This window comes from Osmerus mordax, chromosome 7 (genome assembly GCF_038355195.1).
Source record: "Osmerus mordax isolate fOsmMor3 chromosome 7, fOsmMor3.pri, whole genome shotgun sequence".
NCBI lineage: Eukaryota > Metazoa > Chordata > Actinopteri > Osmeriformes > Osmeridae > Osmerus > Osmerus mordax.
In genome coordinates, this window is record NC_090056.1 from 3,681,795 (window position 1) to 3,698,090 (window position 16,296).

The following is a 16,296-nucleotide window of genomic DNA, read 5'->3' on the forward strand; positions in this document are numbered from 1 at the left end:
TTTTGCGGAGGAACCCGCATCGCTGCTTGCAGCTATATTTTAGCACTAACTTTGCTACCATACTGTACCTACACAGTTGGCAGGTGTGCTCCGTTTTGCTCCTAGATTCAGACCTAACCCCGCTAAATTGTAGAGTAGCGTTCAAAATTTATAATTGAAAATGTTTACAGGGACTTTGTACTTTGGTTTTTGTGTTAGTAAGGAAAGTAATGTTTAGTTAGGAAAGTCTGGTGCCTTTAGTCTCTTCCACATGTTGGAAGGAAGGTATAAGGTGGAAGGTATATAGTTTATTATTGATTCAACAATGGTATCGATAGATACACAAAGCCCAGGCATCGGTATCAGGACTGAAAAAGTCAGATCGGTGCATCCCTAATAAAAATATAAAAAAAGTAGGAAAGAAACTTTTTGACAAAGACGCAAAAAAATAATTGATAGGCGTAAGAAATCTTTGGTCAACAAAACAAAACATTAATTAAATATAGCTCCTGATGATACCATTAGTAAAATACACATAAGGCATTGTTCCATGGTTTTGTAAGAACACTTGAAATTAATTAAACAAACATTCAAGCATGAAACTTTAACCAACACAACAGTCTAAACGGCTGCAATCTATAAACCATAAAACAAACTTGTTTTATCTTTGAAAAATGTAATTATAATTATAATTATAATTTATGGATTGAACCACTGGCACAGTATAGAGTCCACAGAAATGTAATAGCCTTTACACTACTGTTCTACACATCAAACATTTACAATTTATACTCCCTATAGCAGTTCACAAGGCATTAAAGACCTGAATTTTATTCATAAAAATATAAAATCTACTACGGTATATAGATATATATTTACAGTCATGGCCATATGTTTTGGCAATGAAAAATGTTGTGTTTTGCAAAGTTTGCAGGTTCAGTATTTGAGGAAAATGTTTTCACATGTTTCTATAGAATATTGTAATACAATAAGGCACATTTCATATTTTTTTTATCTTTTTGGGGGCGAGAATTTTAAATATATGCAAATAGTCCCTTCTTTTACAGCAGTCAATCTGCTCTTAAAACCCAATCGGAATGATAGAGTGATTTCACCTGGCTAGAACTAGTTCACACTTCCCCCTGTGCTGATGATATGACTTACTGAAATTATCTTAGCAGTCATTTTATGCCAAGGCCCAGCAAGCTTTGCAAACACAAAATGTATGTCGCTTCCAATACTTTTGGCCACGGCTGTACATCCCCATATATTGTGAAGAAACCTCGTAGTGACATTTATAGTAAATGCATGTTGCGTCTTCCAGTATTGTTGGTCCATTCATACAATGCTACTTTGACATCCCATGTTGTTTGAGTACTACACAGGTATCTCTGTCCCTGCTCTAACTCATCTCCATGTCCAGGCCTGAGGAGGTCTTCAGAGGTACAGAATCAAATCCATCAGAGGTTCTCTGTTACGAAAGAGAAGATTGATTAAACTGTTACAAATAACCTAAACCATTGAAATCCAGGTACAGCTTTTTTGTTTTACACATTTTCCAGTATTTCTTGATCTTTAAGACACACTAATGCTCACCTCTCTTGAGAAGGACTTGATCCTGGTGAAAAAGGATTTCTTGGTGAGGTAGATGAGGTCGTCCTCTGCGTCCTCTCCCTCCATGATGGCGCAGCTGTCTGCAGCAGGGAGCTCACACTCCTTCTCCCCAGAGCTCATGACCAGCTTGGAGTACTTATACTGCAGTCTGGACACACACACACACACCAAGTATTAAAAAAAACATGCGTATATCAATATTGTATTTTTCATTTTGAAATAATTATTTATAAAGACGGCATAGACTAATACTGTTGGAAACCATTGAGAGAAGCTGGACCAAGAATTCCAATCTACCAGTGCTTGCACAGGGATGAACTTGAACCTGAAGACCAATACTAGCACAACTTCTTGTATACTTCCCGTATGCAACTGTCCTCGTAATATGGCACTGATTTGTATTTATGATAACACTGTGGGCCTCATGTACTAACGCTTTTGTGCCCCCTTCAGGCGTATTTATTTCGCAATTTGTGCGTAGTGCGTAACATGCGCCTAATTATGTATTCCGTGGTATGTACAAAAAACATCAGTGAAAGTGCGCCTCTATTTTGCGGTGAAAATTCTGCGCCCCTTAAAAGCAGGTGTAAACCTGGATACACTGGGGTTCCCTCGCATATGCCTCCTGGTGAAATGACAGCAGTAATCTGAGCAAGACGAAGCAAGCAAGACGAAGACATAGGCCGAGGAGACGATCTAAAATAATTTTTGTCACAAGGATCACACTTTTTCAGTTGAGTGAACACAAAATCTTTACGGGTTACAGATTAAGCAGCCATGCAATATTACAGTTACTGGAATTTGTCATTTTGGTCCATATTGCATTTTTCTGAGTCGGTGTGGAATTCCGGCCTTGTATAATATTTTTATTCGCTGTTACCTCATGAACAAGCACATCAATTTCGTTGTCACTAAATCTTTGTTTTCGCAGTTTTTACTTTGGTGGCTTATCAATGATAGAAAGAGAGAAGGAGGCCCATTCAATTGCGCGTTTAATTGCTCGCAATTTACGGTATAGTTGGCGGAGAAAGGCGCTGATTACCCGATGAACTGCAGGTTTCTTAAATACGACGTAAACTGAAGTATCACAGCGTGCGCAATCTGCGGCTTGGCCATGGCGCTACGTTTGCAAATGTACGTACATGAGGCTCTTTGTGTCTACATGATTTCACAATCCAGAGAACCAACACTGCTGCCATGTACAGTATCCACAGCTAACAAAAAGTGTGTTGCTGTGAATCTAGCAACCCAAATTACTATGGAAACATTTTCCACAAACATAACCAAGAAAAAATTAACTGTCTGGAGCCAGACATGGAGTCTCACTTGCGTGTCTTCTTCCAGAAGTAGCAGCTGAGACTGATGAGTAGAAGGGCAGCAATCGTTCCTGTGGTCACTCCGAACTTGAGCCAGAAATCCAGGGTCACGCAGGCACTTACCTTCTGGTCTAGTAGGGATACCCCGCCAGTGCACTGCAAGGGCTGCACCCACACATAGGTGGTTCTCTGAGAGAGAGAGAGAGAGAGAGAGAGAGAGAGAGAGAGAGAGAGAGAGAGAGACAGAGAGAGAGAGAGAGAGAGAGCGAGAGAGAGAGAGAGAGGCACACACGTTTAGGACTGCAGTGTATCAGTATGACAAATCTAGTCTTAAATTGTGTATAAAGTCATTGCAACTTTGTAGGCTTGTTACCTGAATGCCCTGGATGCAGGCGCTCACTATCTCCCTGTAGTGGCTCTCTGTACAGAGGGGACATGCGTACTGAGACTGCCACAGGAAGTGGAAAGAGCAGCCATCACATGTGCCCTCAGAACAGTTGCTGTGAATCAATGTATTACAGTTACAACACTGCCCTTCTAGTCCTGGATTACATGCTGCATTTACTGTATACAATATCTCAGATTTTTTTTTTCATGTGAAAGCTACACATTAGCTTAAGATGAATTCAATTGACTGCTTTTCATATATGCACTGTAACTAAATAAAATGATTGTTGTGGTTGCTTGTTCAGTTTGTATTTCTTTTTGGTGTTTAAGTATTAGAGGGCATTTGTGGTAGAGAAGCTGCAGTTTCCAAACTTATCCACACGAGGGATAATGTTCACTAACTAAGTAAATACTTGGCACAGGTGTCAAGTCAAGATCATTTTGGGTCTCTTCCAAGGTCAGCAGTTCACTCCAGTCAGTCATGGTGTGGTGTACCATACCTTGGCAGGGTAATCTGGTCTGTTAAAGTGGGATCACATCTCAGTCGGATGGTTGTAGACCTGCCCTTTTTACACGCCTGTGTCGTTTCACTGGCCCTGAAGAGACAGATAAGAACATGAACCTTGTGTGTTCATATAAAAAAAGGAATAGTCGCATGCTTTTGTGAATGTGAGATGGGAGAGGGCATGACCATTACCTGTAGTAGAAGATGACATCAGGAAGGACTTGCTGGGTGGGGAAAGAGTGCTGCAGAGAGGAGATGCCACTCAGGCTTGTCTCTGTGGTCACACCTTCATAAACAAACAGAAAACATTCAATCACAAACTGATTCTATTAAACCATTCTGGCTCCCTTCCTTTGATTATTAACATTGATCTGACAGTAAACAGTATCACTAGTATCAGTAGTTGAGAAGGACATGTTCACACCTATTTGACACACAAGATTACCTCAAGGAGGGAAGTACAGAAAGTTTTAGACAACAGTACGAACAGTAAACATTGAAGACCTTCTATGGTTCTGATAAAAAATATATATGTTGTAGGTTTAGTATAAACTGACCCTACACAAAGGAGCATTCAGTCATCGTTACAAAGGTTTAAAATGTTATATTCTCTAACCCTAGTCTGTAACTCCGTTACACCAAAACATTATATAAATCAATTAGTCCGTCTATTGCTGTGTCATGGATTCGATTTCAGAGCGATGCTAACGTTTGGGTGTTTCTTACCGACAAGCCTGTCCCCGATGCTGAAGGGCTGGGAAGACACCATGCTCTGGCCCCTGATGTCTGAGGGAACCACGGTGGACTGGCAGGCATAGCCTTCGATCTCCCTTCTGCTCTCTGTCACGTTGTCCACACACCTGGCCAGCTTTCTACCCTGCGCACAGAAGAAGAAAAAAAATACACCTGGTACTACAACCTTAAAAAAAATACAACTTCAACAGAGACAAAAAGTGAGAAGTGCAGGAACGTGTGTATTTGAACGTGAAATGTTCCATGATAAATAAACCGTGATCTTGTGCTACAAAAGTAGACAATCTTTCACCTCCGTTCCGCAGAGGGCCATGTTGAAGTGATGGAAGTATCTGAGGCCTTTGCTAGTGAAGCGTGATCCGCTCTGGAAGCCGGTGATGTTGGCCAAGGGAGAGAAGTTGTAGCGCAGCAACTCCCCTCTGCCAGAGCGCAGAGCCAGACTGCAGTCGCTGACACAGGCTGATCTAGCCTGGGTAGATAACAAAGGTTTCCCCACTTGGAATACACTGAAGGAATAGTCTTCTATGTAGATTTGTTGGACATTCACGTCAAAGATTCTTGAATGTCCTAGGACAGTAGCACTGGTCTGGTGCTTGGGCTCAAGACAAAGTAATGATAACATATTATAAGTGTGATGGTAAGTGGTTGGTTTACAACAACTACCTTGTTGGTGTGTGTGTTGGGTCCACAGGGTATACAAGCATCCTGTCCTACTTGATGCTCAGCCAGGATGTAGGTGTTGGGCGGACAACTCTTGCACACCCCCGTTCCGTTGACCATGTAGCGTCCAGGGGGACAGGGGACGCAGGCGGAGCCTGCGCCGGAGGAACCGAGGGCGCAGTGGCGACACCGTGAAGCCACGCCCCCCACAACGTTGGTCACGAGGACTGAGTAAATTTTGGCAAAGTCCGTGCTGTACTGTCGTTCCTAGAATAGAGAACACACCCGAAGCCGTGTTATGCTACGTGTGACGGGAAATTTACCCTGAAAAGGACAGATTGGCTCTCCGTGGAAAGAGGCTCTGGCTGGGATGTGCGTCTGTTGCGTTCCTCAATACACACACAAACACATACACACACAGACTTAATGATCCTACAAACATTCTAACACGCTACCTTCGAAAAACATCCCACAAAAAAACTGCAGAGGCACAATTTCCTCCACCCCTCCCCCCCACCACCACCTCCACACCCCAACAGTTCAACCTAAGCTCTGTGACAAAACCTTGAACATGGTGCTGTGTCTAAACAGGCGGAGGTGTGTGTCTCACTGAGCTGTATCTCTCGGTGCGCTGAAAGGCCCAGGTGAAACTGGTGGTGCTGTTACTCCTGACTAGGTAGGAGTAGGACTGCTTCCTGCTGGAGCCGGCCCAGCGCTCCACCTCTTTATTGTTCCTCTCATTGTAGCCCTGCGGGAAAGGCAGGCGACTGTCATGGCAACGTCAGTATAGGTGAGAAACTACTAACTCATGGGAGAAATTATTTGGATGTGTAAAATGGTGGCTGCATTTCAATGAGTTGGAAACCTGTGAATTTCTAATTTGGAATGATTGAGATGATGTGTTACTGTGGTGATGATGTGTCTGGAAAAGAATACATTACATTTCATTACATTTAGTCATTTAGCAGATGCTCTTATCCAGAGCGACTTAAGGCCGAATTATACTACTCCGACTCCGTTACGGACAGACAAACGGAGTCGGATGGATTCGTTGAATTTATAGTACTCCGAAGGCTGTGGGTGCTGAAAACAATTCACCGCCAGAAAAGTAGGTGGAGCAACGCTGCCACATGACGTCTTTGTGTGTGGAACCAATTGCGGACCAATCACAGCCAAGGGGTATCCGTAAAATGACGGACTAGCGGACAGATAGTTCAGGAAAATCAGGAGGTGCTCGTAGAGATCTCCGAGGGGCTCGGAGAGGGCGTTCCCTGTGTTCGTCTCCGTGAAAAAGGAGTAGTATATTTCAGCCTTTACAGTAAATACAGGGACATTCCCCCCGAGGCAAGTAGGGTGAAGTGCCTTGCCCAAGGACACAATGTCGTTTTGCATGTCCGGGAATCGAACCGGCAACCTTCTGATTAACAGCCCAATTCCCTAACCGATCAGCCATCTGACAAGCTGTTCCTTCTGGTTCATGATTATCTGCTGTATTATGCACTGTTTGTTTGTCACTTTGGATAGAACCATCTGCTTATTGAATGTAAAAAAGTCATGTCATGTCATGTTTTTCCTCACCGCCAGGAAATGAAGCGTACAGTCCGCTGTGCACGAGGTCTCAAAGACGAAGGTGATGTGGGAAAGCTCCCTCCTCTCATTGTCTTTGGCCACAGCCTGAGGCAGACTGGGAAAGATAGGCCAAAGTTTTTGTAAAGCATTCCACATGAACACAGGCTATACATTCATCACATAACAAATGAGTCATAGTCATTTTTTCACAAACACTTTTTTACTCTCATTAGCGGTTATTTTATAGGGAGAAGCCCAACGTGTTGTTTGGTTTGTCATGACGCACGGCCCACCTGTATCCGGGGACGGTTAGAGTGAGCATCATGTAGTCCGAGTCCAGGTCCCCTGGGGTGGTGTAGATGTACTCCCCCGCCACCTCCCATGCTGTCACAACAAACCGACATATCAAGACCCATGCACTGACACACAACTGATAGTCATAGCAAAGCTAAGCTAACTCTAAACGTAAGCTATCACTCTACTGTATGGACTGTGCTACCACTATAACATGTACATTTAGTTCAGTCCTGCCAAATGTGTGGCCTCTGAACAGATTTTATGTAGCAAGTGAGAAGATTTCCTCATAAATGCAAATAAGATTTTAACAGAATGTGTTTTTCCATAGTTTTCACTGACTCTGCGGTCAGTGCACTTATGTGCTTAAACAACATGATAGACATTAAGTCACAATGATTAAGTTTTAGTCAAACGCATGTTCATTGGCAATCACTTTGGTTTTGTCATTAGATGACCCTGAATACTAAGATGCTGTCAGAAATGGACACCAAGACAAAAGACTGACCCCCCTGATATAGTTCAAAGTCAGTCTCTTACCCGTGCTCCTGTGAGAGTCGCTGTACTCTCTGCTGAAGACGGAGCTTCTCATGTTGCTGGGCATCTTGTTCCACCATTTGTACTCGAAGCCCACCTCAGGGGCTGTGCCGACAGGGCAGTCTGAACAGGCTGGCAGTAAGGTAGGGAAAGAAAGGGCATGTTGAAGCAGCAGGCTGAACAGGAGGGCATGAATGGGCCAGAGATAATGGCTTCACTATGGACGTGAAACAGAAAAATTAAGGAAAGTATGTTTATTGTACAACTCCGAAGTAAATGACCTCATCACAATGGAAGGCATATTCCCACTGGGTGACAATCAGTGCAATCAGGGGTTCTAAGCATGCGACTGTTCACACAAAATACAATTTTGCAATCTTAAACCACTGTAATCCTGTCACAAGATTTCCTTCTGTAGTCAGTAGATGCACTTTTGTATGTCGGTAAATGGTTAAAAGCTTTTGCTAATTGAATAAATCTAATCAAATACCCAGACCCCAGACTGCCAGATCTCAATTTAAGGAAATGTTCAGGCTTGTAAAACAACATAATATATATATATATAACCAGCTCCTAGTCAGATGCTGTGAAGACCACAGGGTTGGAGAAAGACAGGAGGAAGACGGAGGGAGAACAAGATGGAGGGATGGCATGGTAGCAGAGGTGGAGGCGAAGGTTACACACCTGTTCCATTGGAGTAGGAACCGGGGGGGCAAGGCATGCAGGCGGAGGTGTTGGTGACGTAGAAGCCCGGGTTACAGGGGGGGCAGGTCTCCATCTCACCCGAGCCTGGCAAAGACACCCCCCCTTCGGCCGTCTCACTGCAGATCTTGGGCTCAGTCCACTTGTACATTAGCTGGGTCTTAGGAACACAGGGTTTGGGGCTAAACCAGACAGCTGTAACTTGAATATATTTGCTCTTGGTTCTCCTGAATAATTTCCTGATGGGCCAAAGCAAATGCATTCTGGCAACAGAAAACATTAGAGCCTTGGCAAGTAAACAAGACGAACGTGAAATCAATATCACAGCCAGATGGTGAGATACAGAGTGAAAAGTAAATTCATTTGCATTAATGAATTTCTGAAACTCAACTCTCCTGGTAATGGCTGAACTCCCAGGACGTGGTGATTGTTTCCCCTTCTTACCTGTCCTCTGGAGTCACAGGGAGTGTGTGTGTAGAAGTAGTCGCTGGCCGTGCATGCAGGTCTGGCCTTGCAGTTTGCTGAGCCTGTCTCTGGAGCAGGGCAGCAGGGGAAAACAGCCATTAGGCGCGCTCGTGCACTCACACTTGCAGTTGCCCGCACACACTAAGATCCAGTGATATGCCACACAAACGCTTACACTGAGTAACCTTATCACACACCGACATGCATTGAACCCTTCAAAGGTGTACATTTACATACACATTACCTTGCCTCTGTGTGGTGATGTTAGCACTCTAAGTTAATGGTATTGTGACACAATACCATTAACTTAGAGTGCTAACGTTCTGAAATATAAACATCCTGAGCACTAGGCAGCCAGTGGAAGTGAACAGCACAGAAAATCTGCTCATACAGTGTAGCGTTCGTGGGTCCATGGGGATGCAGAAAGCTACCTGCATATTTGTCTTTCTCACACTGTTGGCAAACTGTGGCACCCTTGTTGGAATAGGAATCAGCAGGACAGCTGGCACAGTGGGCAGATCCTGGCTTGGCACTGTAGGTACCAGGCTTACAATGGAAACACTCAGAGGTGTAAGCGACCCCTGGAGGACGATAAACCACATTATCTTTGCGGAATGATTAACAAGGAACAGAGGTCTAGGCAGACATTTCAAAAAAGGCCTTCTAAGAATCTTTAGAGGATGAAGACCTGAAATTGCGATGTTGCGCAGCAGCACGGGTTTGACAGCGCTGCCCATGAGGGCAAACCCTGCGCTCCTCCAGTACAGCACATTGTTGCCACTGTTTAGTTGGACCTGCATGTGGACACATGGACACACGCTCACACACACATAAACAAGTGCGAGTGTTCATCCCTATCAACAGTCACAACCTCAGGACGCAACAATGTTTGAAACGTGTGAATTTTAGAGTTGTATAAGAGCTCAATTTTGAAACATTTAACCAACAATTTGTAATAGTATGATATTCCTATACAAAAACATGATGAGATGATTTCCCGGAAAGGGTGCTAGGACAAAACATATTTTGTTGGATTATATTCATAATTTTGTGTGTCGAGAAAAAAGCAGAGGACACTCACGCTGTAGGGAGTCCAGTCGTTCTCAGACATCTTCATCCATTGGCCCTCAGAGTCTGTGGACTGACACTGGTCATTCTGAATCTAATCAGATGGAAATACAAGACAATACTGTCAATATTCACGTGCTGTGACAACAGCCTTTGAGCGCAGAGTTCACAGTGAGACGAGGGGGAGGGGGGGATACCCACGTAGAACTGAAAGAAGATGCTGCTGTCTGGGTAGAAATACTCAAAGGAGACAGCGCCTGGTTTCTTCAGGCTCACTGCATAGGACAAGGTGGTGGTACACTCGTCTGTGTTGGAGGCAATATAGTCACCCTTCGGTGTCCAAGTGGAGCTGCACATGAACAACAACGACCAAACACAACAAATCCAGTTAAAGCAAAATACCCCGCAACAGATGCATGAGCTGCATGAGCTGCATGAAACCTTTTCAATCGCTTCACCAAATATAATCGGACGTCAGCCACATTAGGAGCCGTGGTCTTAGGCGTACTTGGAACAGTTGGCGTAGATGTCGGATGCGTGCATGTTCATGGTATGGGTGACAAAGCCTGAAGGCAGGTCGTCCCACTCATCGAAGGCCACCCCCGTCCCGAGGGAGTAGGTCCCGGCTGCACACTTCTGACACTCCTGGCTGCTCATGTCCAGGAACTCTCCTTCGCTACAGAAGAACGCTGGGCGGTGACAGGAAGGGGAGAGGGGAGAACAGATGGATGAGGATGAGAGGTCCAAATCAGGGAAATGGTTTAGTGGTAGACTAATGGTAAATGTAAGAGTTCTGATGTCCTGCACTACAAGAAGGAAATGAAGGAACTACATGAGGAAATGAAGGAGGAAGGTGAAAAAGTAATGACAAGATTTGATCACAATAGTCACTGTACAGGAAGAATGTGTTATTATAAATGCTCTGGGATCGTATTGAGGATGTTCAGAGGTGGTAGAGATGAAGGAAGGGTTGTACTCACTGCACTGAGTGCCTTTGAGGGGGTCAGGGAGGCCGGTACATGTGTCCAGCTTATTGGGCACTGCTACTCTCCAGCGTGACCCCAGCACATCACATTCTGTGTACTCGAAGTGGTAATCTGACTGCAAGGTAAAACCACACACACACAGGTGACGGGGCCGTTAATGAGAATCAGGAAAATTACAAACAAGGTATTTCTATGAAGCGAACACACAAGTTTGTGTATAAAATGCATGGGCGCAGCTGTAAAGGCTTTGTGATACCACACATGCCCAGACCATATGAAGCCCCTATCCTACGGATTTGACAGTTGGTGTTAAATATTCAGTATTTCTGACCGCTCATTTAGCTAACTTATGGAAGCTCTGCTTAAAATGTAAAAGTGAGGAAACACTGTTTGAACATAGTCAGTTGGCACAATGAATAGCATCTGCAAAAAATTCTCACTAAACCAGACCAACCCCATATTCAAATAGAGCGATTTAAGGGAGTCAATATTGGTTCAGTGGGTTGTCTAAACTGCTGTCTTAACCGACCTCACCACTCTCAACCAACAGGTCACCCCCATAAGGTTGTTTACTCATGAACTCACCAAGGGAAAATCCCATTAATGGAAAATAACATTATACAAATCCCGTTACAATTGTTGTTAGAAGTTGTTACAATTACAGAGGAATAATAGGAGTTAGGATGTTAGGCAAGGCAAGGATGTCTAGAAGTTTATCTTACTCAATGTGATTTGAGTTACAAATGTAAAACAACAACAGATTTATTACCAAAACCCAAAACAACAAATAAATACTAAGTATGAGCAAGGCCCAAAATGTAGGCTGCGAGCACTTAGCTGTGTACAATTGCCCACTGCATTGAGCCATGAGATTAATAGTTAACAAAATAATACCAGTAGACCTTTTACTCCCTCAGCTTGTTTTCTATTAGTGCTGCTACATTAGCTTTCATTGTGCGAGGGGACAAGGAGTGTGTATAAGTGTGTGTGTGTGTTCATGTAAAAACAACACATCAATTTAGAGATGGGCTCCTGCCTAATCCTACTTTTCTATAAACATTAAGGATACCAAGGCAACAGGACATGGTGACCCTCTTTCTGTATGGTCATAAAGATGACCATGTCTGCCAACAAATCCACCTGCTGCCATGCTGTCCCTTCCCTAAGTCTGTCTTTAAGCTCCCTCACCTTGATGCAAATGTGCCGTTTAATGAACTTGGGAAGGCTGTCTAGTCAACAACACTGTTGTTTAAAATTTTCTACATCTTCAACCAATCTTCAAAGTTCCAAAACGGCCCTGGAACTCTGCAAAGTTTGATGCAAAGTGTTTATTGGTCTTCAAGGCAGGGCCGTAATCATGATATATATTGGGGGGGACACATCCCCTCCAATATTCAAATCTGGTCAACATATCCCCCCCAATATATTGATATAAAAATATAAATAAAATATAAATGTGCTACACTACAGGCAACCAAATATTAAAAAAAAAAATATATATATTTTTTAGGCATGCACTTATATACTGTTGTATGTGCCCATCTATTTTCTTGTGTCATTTTACTATTGGTAATTTCAGATGTTCTCAGATCTTACTCATACCGCAATTGGTCACTTGTTCTGGGGGTTTCAGATTTCACATGCGCCTGAGCTTTGGCACCTTTGACCTTACTTAAATTCTGAGATGTACAGTTTACTGCTGGATTACATCAATTAGTGTTTCTCTTGAAACGGATTCTGTAACTCATAATTCTCATTTTGGTCCCACAGATAGGCAAGGCAAGCAAAGTTTGTGTTTTGTGGCAGCCATATATCCTGTATATACAGTATTGTTGACAGTTATCTGGGAATTTGTGTTAACTGCCATTGTTAAAGAGAATTGTTTGTTTTTTATTAAGCTGGTAGTACTTACTAGTTCTCTGACCACTTTAATTTTTTGCAAACAAAACATTATTAAGACCTGGCTACTCCATTGCAATGGGATTGAGATAGGCTGTTCAAGAACATCAAGGGTAAAGTTTTGGCCCAGTCATGTACCATGATACTGTATCAGTCCATCACAGCAGGTCATTCACACCAGGGTTTATGTACACTCATAAAAAAAGGAAATGTTTCAGCATTATCAAAGAGAACAGTTGTTATGCAAATATAAAGAAAATGAAGGAGACTCTGTAGGTAGTTGTTTAACTGTGCAACTCAGCACTTGCTTTTTAGGGCCTTACAAAATGACAGCTGTACAGTTTAACTAATGTTAGACTAAAATATAATCCACTGACTGGTGACACCTGTTGGTTTCCCACAGGTCTTGAACCATATTTGAGGTGTACTCAAGTCGTTTTCAACAACTCATGATAAGAGAAATCGAACAAGAGGGTGTATGTACTGAATTTTAACCCATTATTGACACTCTTTAAGTTTACCCTGAAATTACAGGTGAATTGTACCGTAACGCTTTGTTAATGTGAGTTACCTTTCAAAATGCATTTAGAAACGTACATTGTAAAATAGACTGTAATTTCATAATTTGATATTCTAGTTACCTAATGTCATAAAGCTATATCAAATATTGGCTGCTCAAATTACATGCTCTTCTTAAGATTCAGTGTGGACAAAATAGGGCAAATTACCTACCATAAATATCACACTAGTCCATGATAGGGGTGAACATTATCAAATCGTATTCAATCCATTACTTTTCAATAAGTAGGCCTAGACCAAAATAATGGAGTCGTTATTTGTGAATAATGTATTCGCGTTCCTTACCTCTTTACACATGGGCAGTTCCCGGGACGCATCTATTTCGACAAAAAAGAACAGAAAAATGCAGAGTGAAGCTCGGAGCATCTTTGCCTCCACATGCATGTAGATCTAACCAAGTGGCGAGTCAGTGCGATGACTTTAGAGTTGAACCTGTGCCACCACTACTCATGCTTATCAGTCCTACTGGTAGACGGATGTCTCCGCCTCTATTAACCAAATAGATTGTCATGTGTATTCCAAATAATGATGGTTGTGTATTCTACGTTTATTGTTTTAGTCAATGTACATTTTAGCTTTTTTTATTTGTAATAATATCCTAGATGTGTTTATATGTAGTCCCTGCTTTGCACGCATGCTTGTTGCGACAGGCAGCCCTTTTCTTGTGCATATTGAATCAAAATAAATGTAATTGTGCATTAAATATTGTTATAAAGAGCACACACGCACATGCATTTAATAACCACACGTTATTAATTCGGTCTAAAATGTGGTGGTGGTGGGGGGGGGGGGGGGTCACACCGGGTCTCCTAGCAACCGTGAGTTGGTAAACATTCTCGACTGCTCCGTTCATATGAGTTTGATGGCGAACGTATTTCCATCGGTTTTATTCCGGAATTTTTGACAATGCCAAGACAAAGAGACCCTTTTCCATTTCCCAAACATGAGAACGACATTACTTTCAGTGGGGCAAATGATCTTCAACGGGTAAGACCCAAATCTGAAGAACTATTAGGCCTAGCATAGCTTTCCAGACAAATGTTACTAGCTCTAGCCAAAATCAAATGGATTTCAACTGCAAACAAACTTACTCTAGTCTACTACTGTACTGGTACTAGTCTCGTCTACTTGTACTTGAAGTACAACTTCAAATTGTTTTGGCATATTTCTCTCCAACAACAGATTGCGACATTTGATAAACCAACACACCTTGCGCAAAATGACCAACCCTGGTGTCGTCTCAACGAGACGTCTACTTTGGCCAGCATCAGGCGGAGTGTCATGCATTACAACAAGCAGGTCGGCCCAGCTCACCATTAAGTAGGCTACCAAGCCCAAGATTATGGCAAATAATCACAGTTGTATCCCTTTTACCAAGGCACCAAAAGACAGCTTAGACTTCCACCTAAAATCCATCTACGATCACCACCAGGAGTTCATGCTTAGTAAGAACCAGACTTTATACCAGAAGGAAACTCTCTCACAGGACCATGACCATGGGTGAGTTTGATGGAGAGGGGTTTGGTGAATTTTTATTAAATAATTAAAAACATCCTTTTCTTAAGATGGTTTATATGATAAAACGTGTCCTTAATGGTTCAATTCCTTAAACTAACCGTTCTACTTTGTAGGAGACCCCTAAAGAACCGTGTGACGTACGAGGAGCCACCCAAACAGATAGATTTTAAAGTATGGATGAACTCTCAGAGGAATTCCCTTTGCAGCATTCAAGGGGCGATAGGTGAGATTTAAAAACAGTGCCAGGCTTTATTTTAACATGGGGGTTTAGTAAAACAATTGTAAGACTATACAATGTACACTTAATGCACTCTTGACTGATACTTCTGAAGTAACCCAGTTCAAGCTAGGGCGTGTATACCCCTTGATTATAACAATGCCTTTGTCTGCCTAGAATCTCATCACAACGCCTCAACAAACAGGGGCTACTCAAGAAAGCATGACGGTGGCTTCTACTCGATCTAATCACATTCAATATCTCACACTACATTCTATACACCCCAATAGAATGCTGCGACCACCATTTAACTCCACTGATGTGTAATGAAATAAAGTTTTAAAGCACGTGTTTGACTCTTACCCGACAGTCATTGTCGTCTGCCAGCTAGCTAGCTACATCATGGTGTAGCAAACATGACAAGAAACACAATTTAGCTTGCCAACTAGTCACACTAGCCGATTACTATTTTATTTAACACATTCTGTACAATATCACATGGCTAGTCATATATAAGATCCGTTGTTTGACCCTTATTTCAACAACCTTGTCATTGGCGCCCCCGTTGTTTTAGCTATATCATGGTACGGTAGCACTAGCTAGCTAGCTATATAGCTAGCTAGCGAACTCATCTTCATGGTCCACAAGTTTTGAATTTATGGTGAGATCAGAATCGCCTCTATACTCATTGGCCGGGAACGGCACTAGTATATCTGATCAATTCATCATTTCTGACCACAATTTAGAAATTGTGGAGGCCCTGGAATCAGTGAAATGCCTCATGCACACCGCCATTACTGGCTCGCAAGTCGGATTCTATCATTTCTGAACCAGAGGAAGGCCCGGCTCCGTCCAGATCAAATAAGATCACTGTGTAGTTTTAAGAGAAACACAAAAGACGAACATTCACTCTCTCTCAGACATTTTCACGCTCACAAGCATTCCCACAATCGCACGATCACACGAACACAACCACACCAGCCATTCAACTCAGTCAGCACATGACCGGACGTGCACACAAGCAAAGAGAATTATGGGAAATAGGGTTGATAAAAAATGTTGAGTGCCCTCGCGTGGACATAAATGGAAGTGGACTTTCAAATAAAAATGTATTTGTATAGCCCTTTTTACACGCAAGCATGTCACAGAGGGCTTCACATACGCCCATAGAACTGCCCCTCAACCAACCTAAACCCTCAGGGAAGACAAGGAAAAACTCCCAGAAAAACTCACAATAGGAGAAAAAAT

At 42.7% G+C, this 16,296-nt stretch overlaps 2 protein-coding genes and 1 non-coding gene across 3 annotated transcripts; 1 reads left to right on the plus strand and 2 right to left on the minus strand.

Moving 5' to 3' along the window:
• Positions 1-267: 267 nt before the first annotated feature.
• Positions 268-13,999, minus strand: elapor1 (endosome-lysosome associated apoptosis and autophagy regulator 1). Its single transcript, XM_067239708.1, has 22 exons — positions 13,599-13,999; positions 10,830-10,950; positions 10,358-10,538; positions 10,051-10,198; positions 9,863-9,943; positions 9,470-9,575; positions 9,213-9,362; positions 8,761-8,849; positions 8,299-8,476; positions 7,618-7,746; positions 7,077-7,167; positions 6,793-6,898; positions 5,825-5,962; positions 5,218-5,481; positions 4,847-5,023; positions 4,528-4,678; positions 3,994-4,087; positions 3,797-3,892; positions 3,283-3,409; positions 2,920-3,098; positions 1,576-1,741; positions 268-1,450 (listed from the first exon to the last, which is right to left on the minus strand). The coding sequence occupies exons 1-22, from the start codon at positions 13,695-13,697 to the stop codon at positions 1,382-1,384; spliced, it is 2,940 nt and encodes a 979-aa protein (XP_067095809.1). The 5' UTR covers positions 13,698-13,999; the 3' UTR covers positions 268-1,381.
• A 148-nt stretch (positions 14,000-14,147) lies between these two features.
• Positions 14,148-15,397, plus strand: cfap276 (cilia and flagella associated protein 276). The gene is made up of 5 exons (XM_067239709.1): positions 14,148-14,300; positions 14,496-14,612; positions 14,692-14,813; positions 14,945-15,054; positions 15,226-15,397. Exons 1-5 carry the CDS (start codon positions 14,220-14,222, stop codon positions 15,294-15,296), a joined length of 501 nt encoding a protein of 166 aa, XP_067095810.1. The 5' UTR covers positions 14,148-14,219; the 3' UTR covers positions 15,297-15,397.
• A 313-nt stretch (positions 15,398-15,710) lies between these two features.
• Positions 15,711-16,073, minus strand: LOC136946644 (small Cajal body-specific RNA 2). Its single transcript, XR_010876982.1, has one exon. It is a non-coding gene; the product is annotated as a small Cajal body-specific RNA 2 (non-coding RNA).
• Between the last annotated feature and the right edge of the window lie 223 nt (positions 16,074-16,296).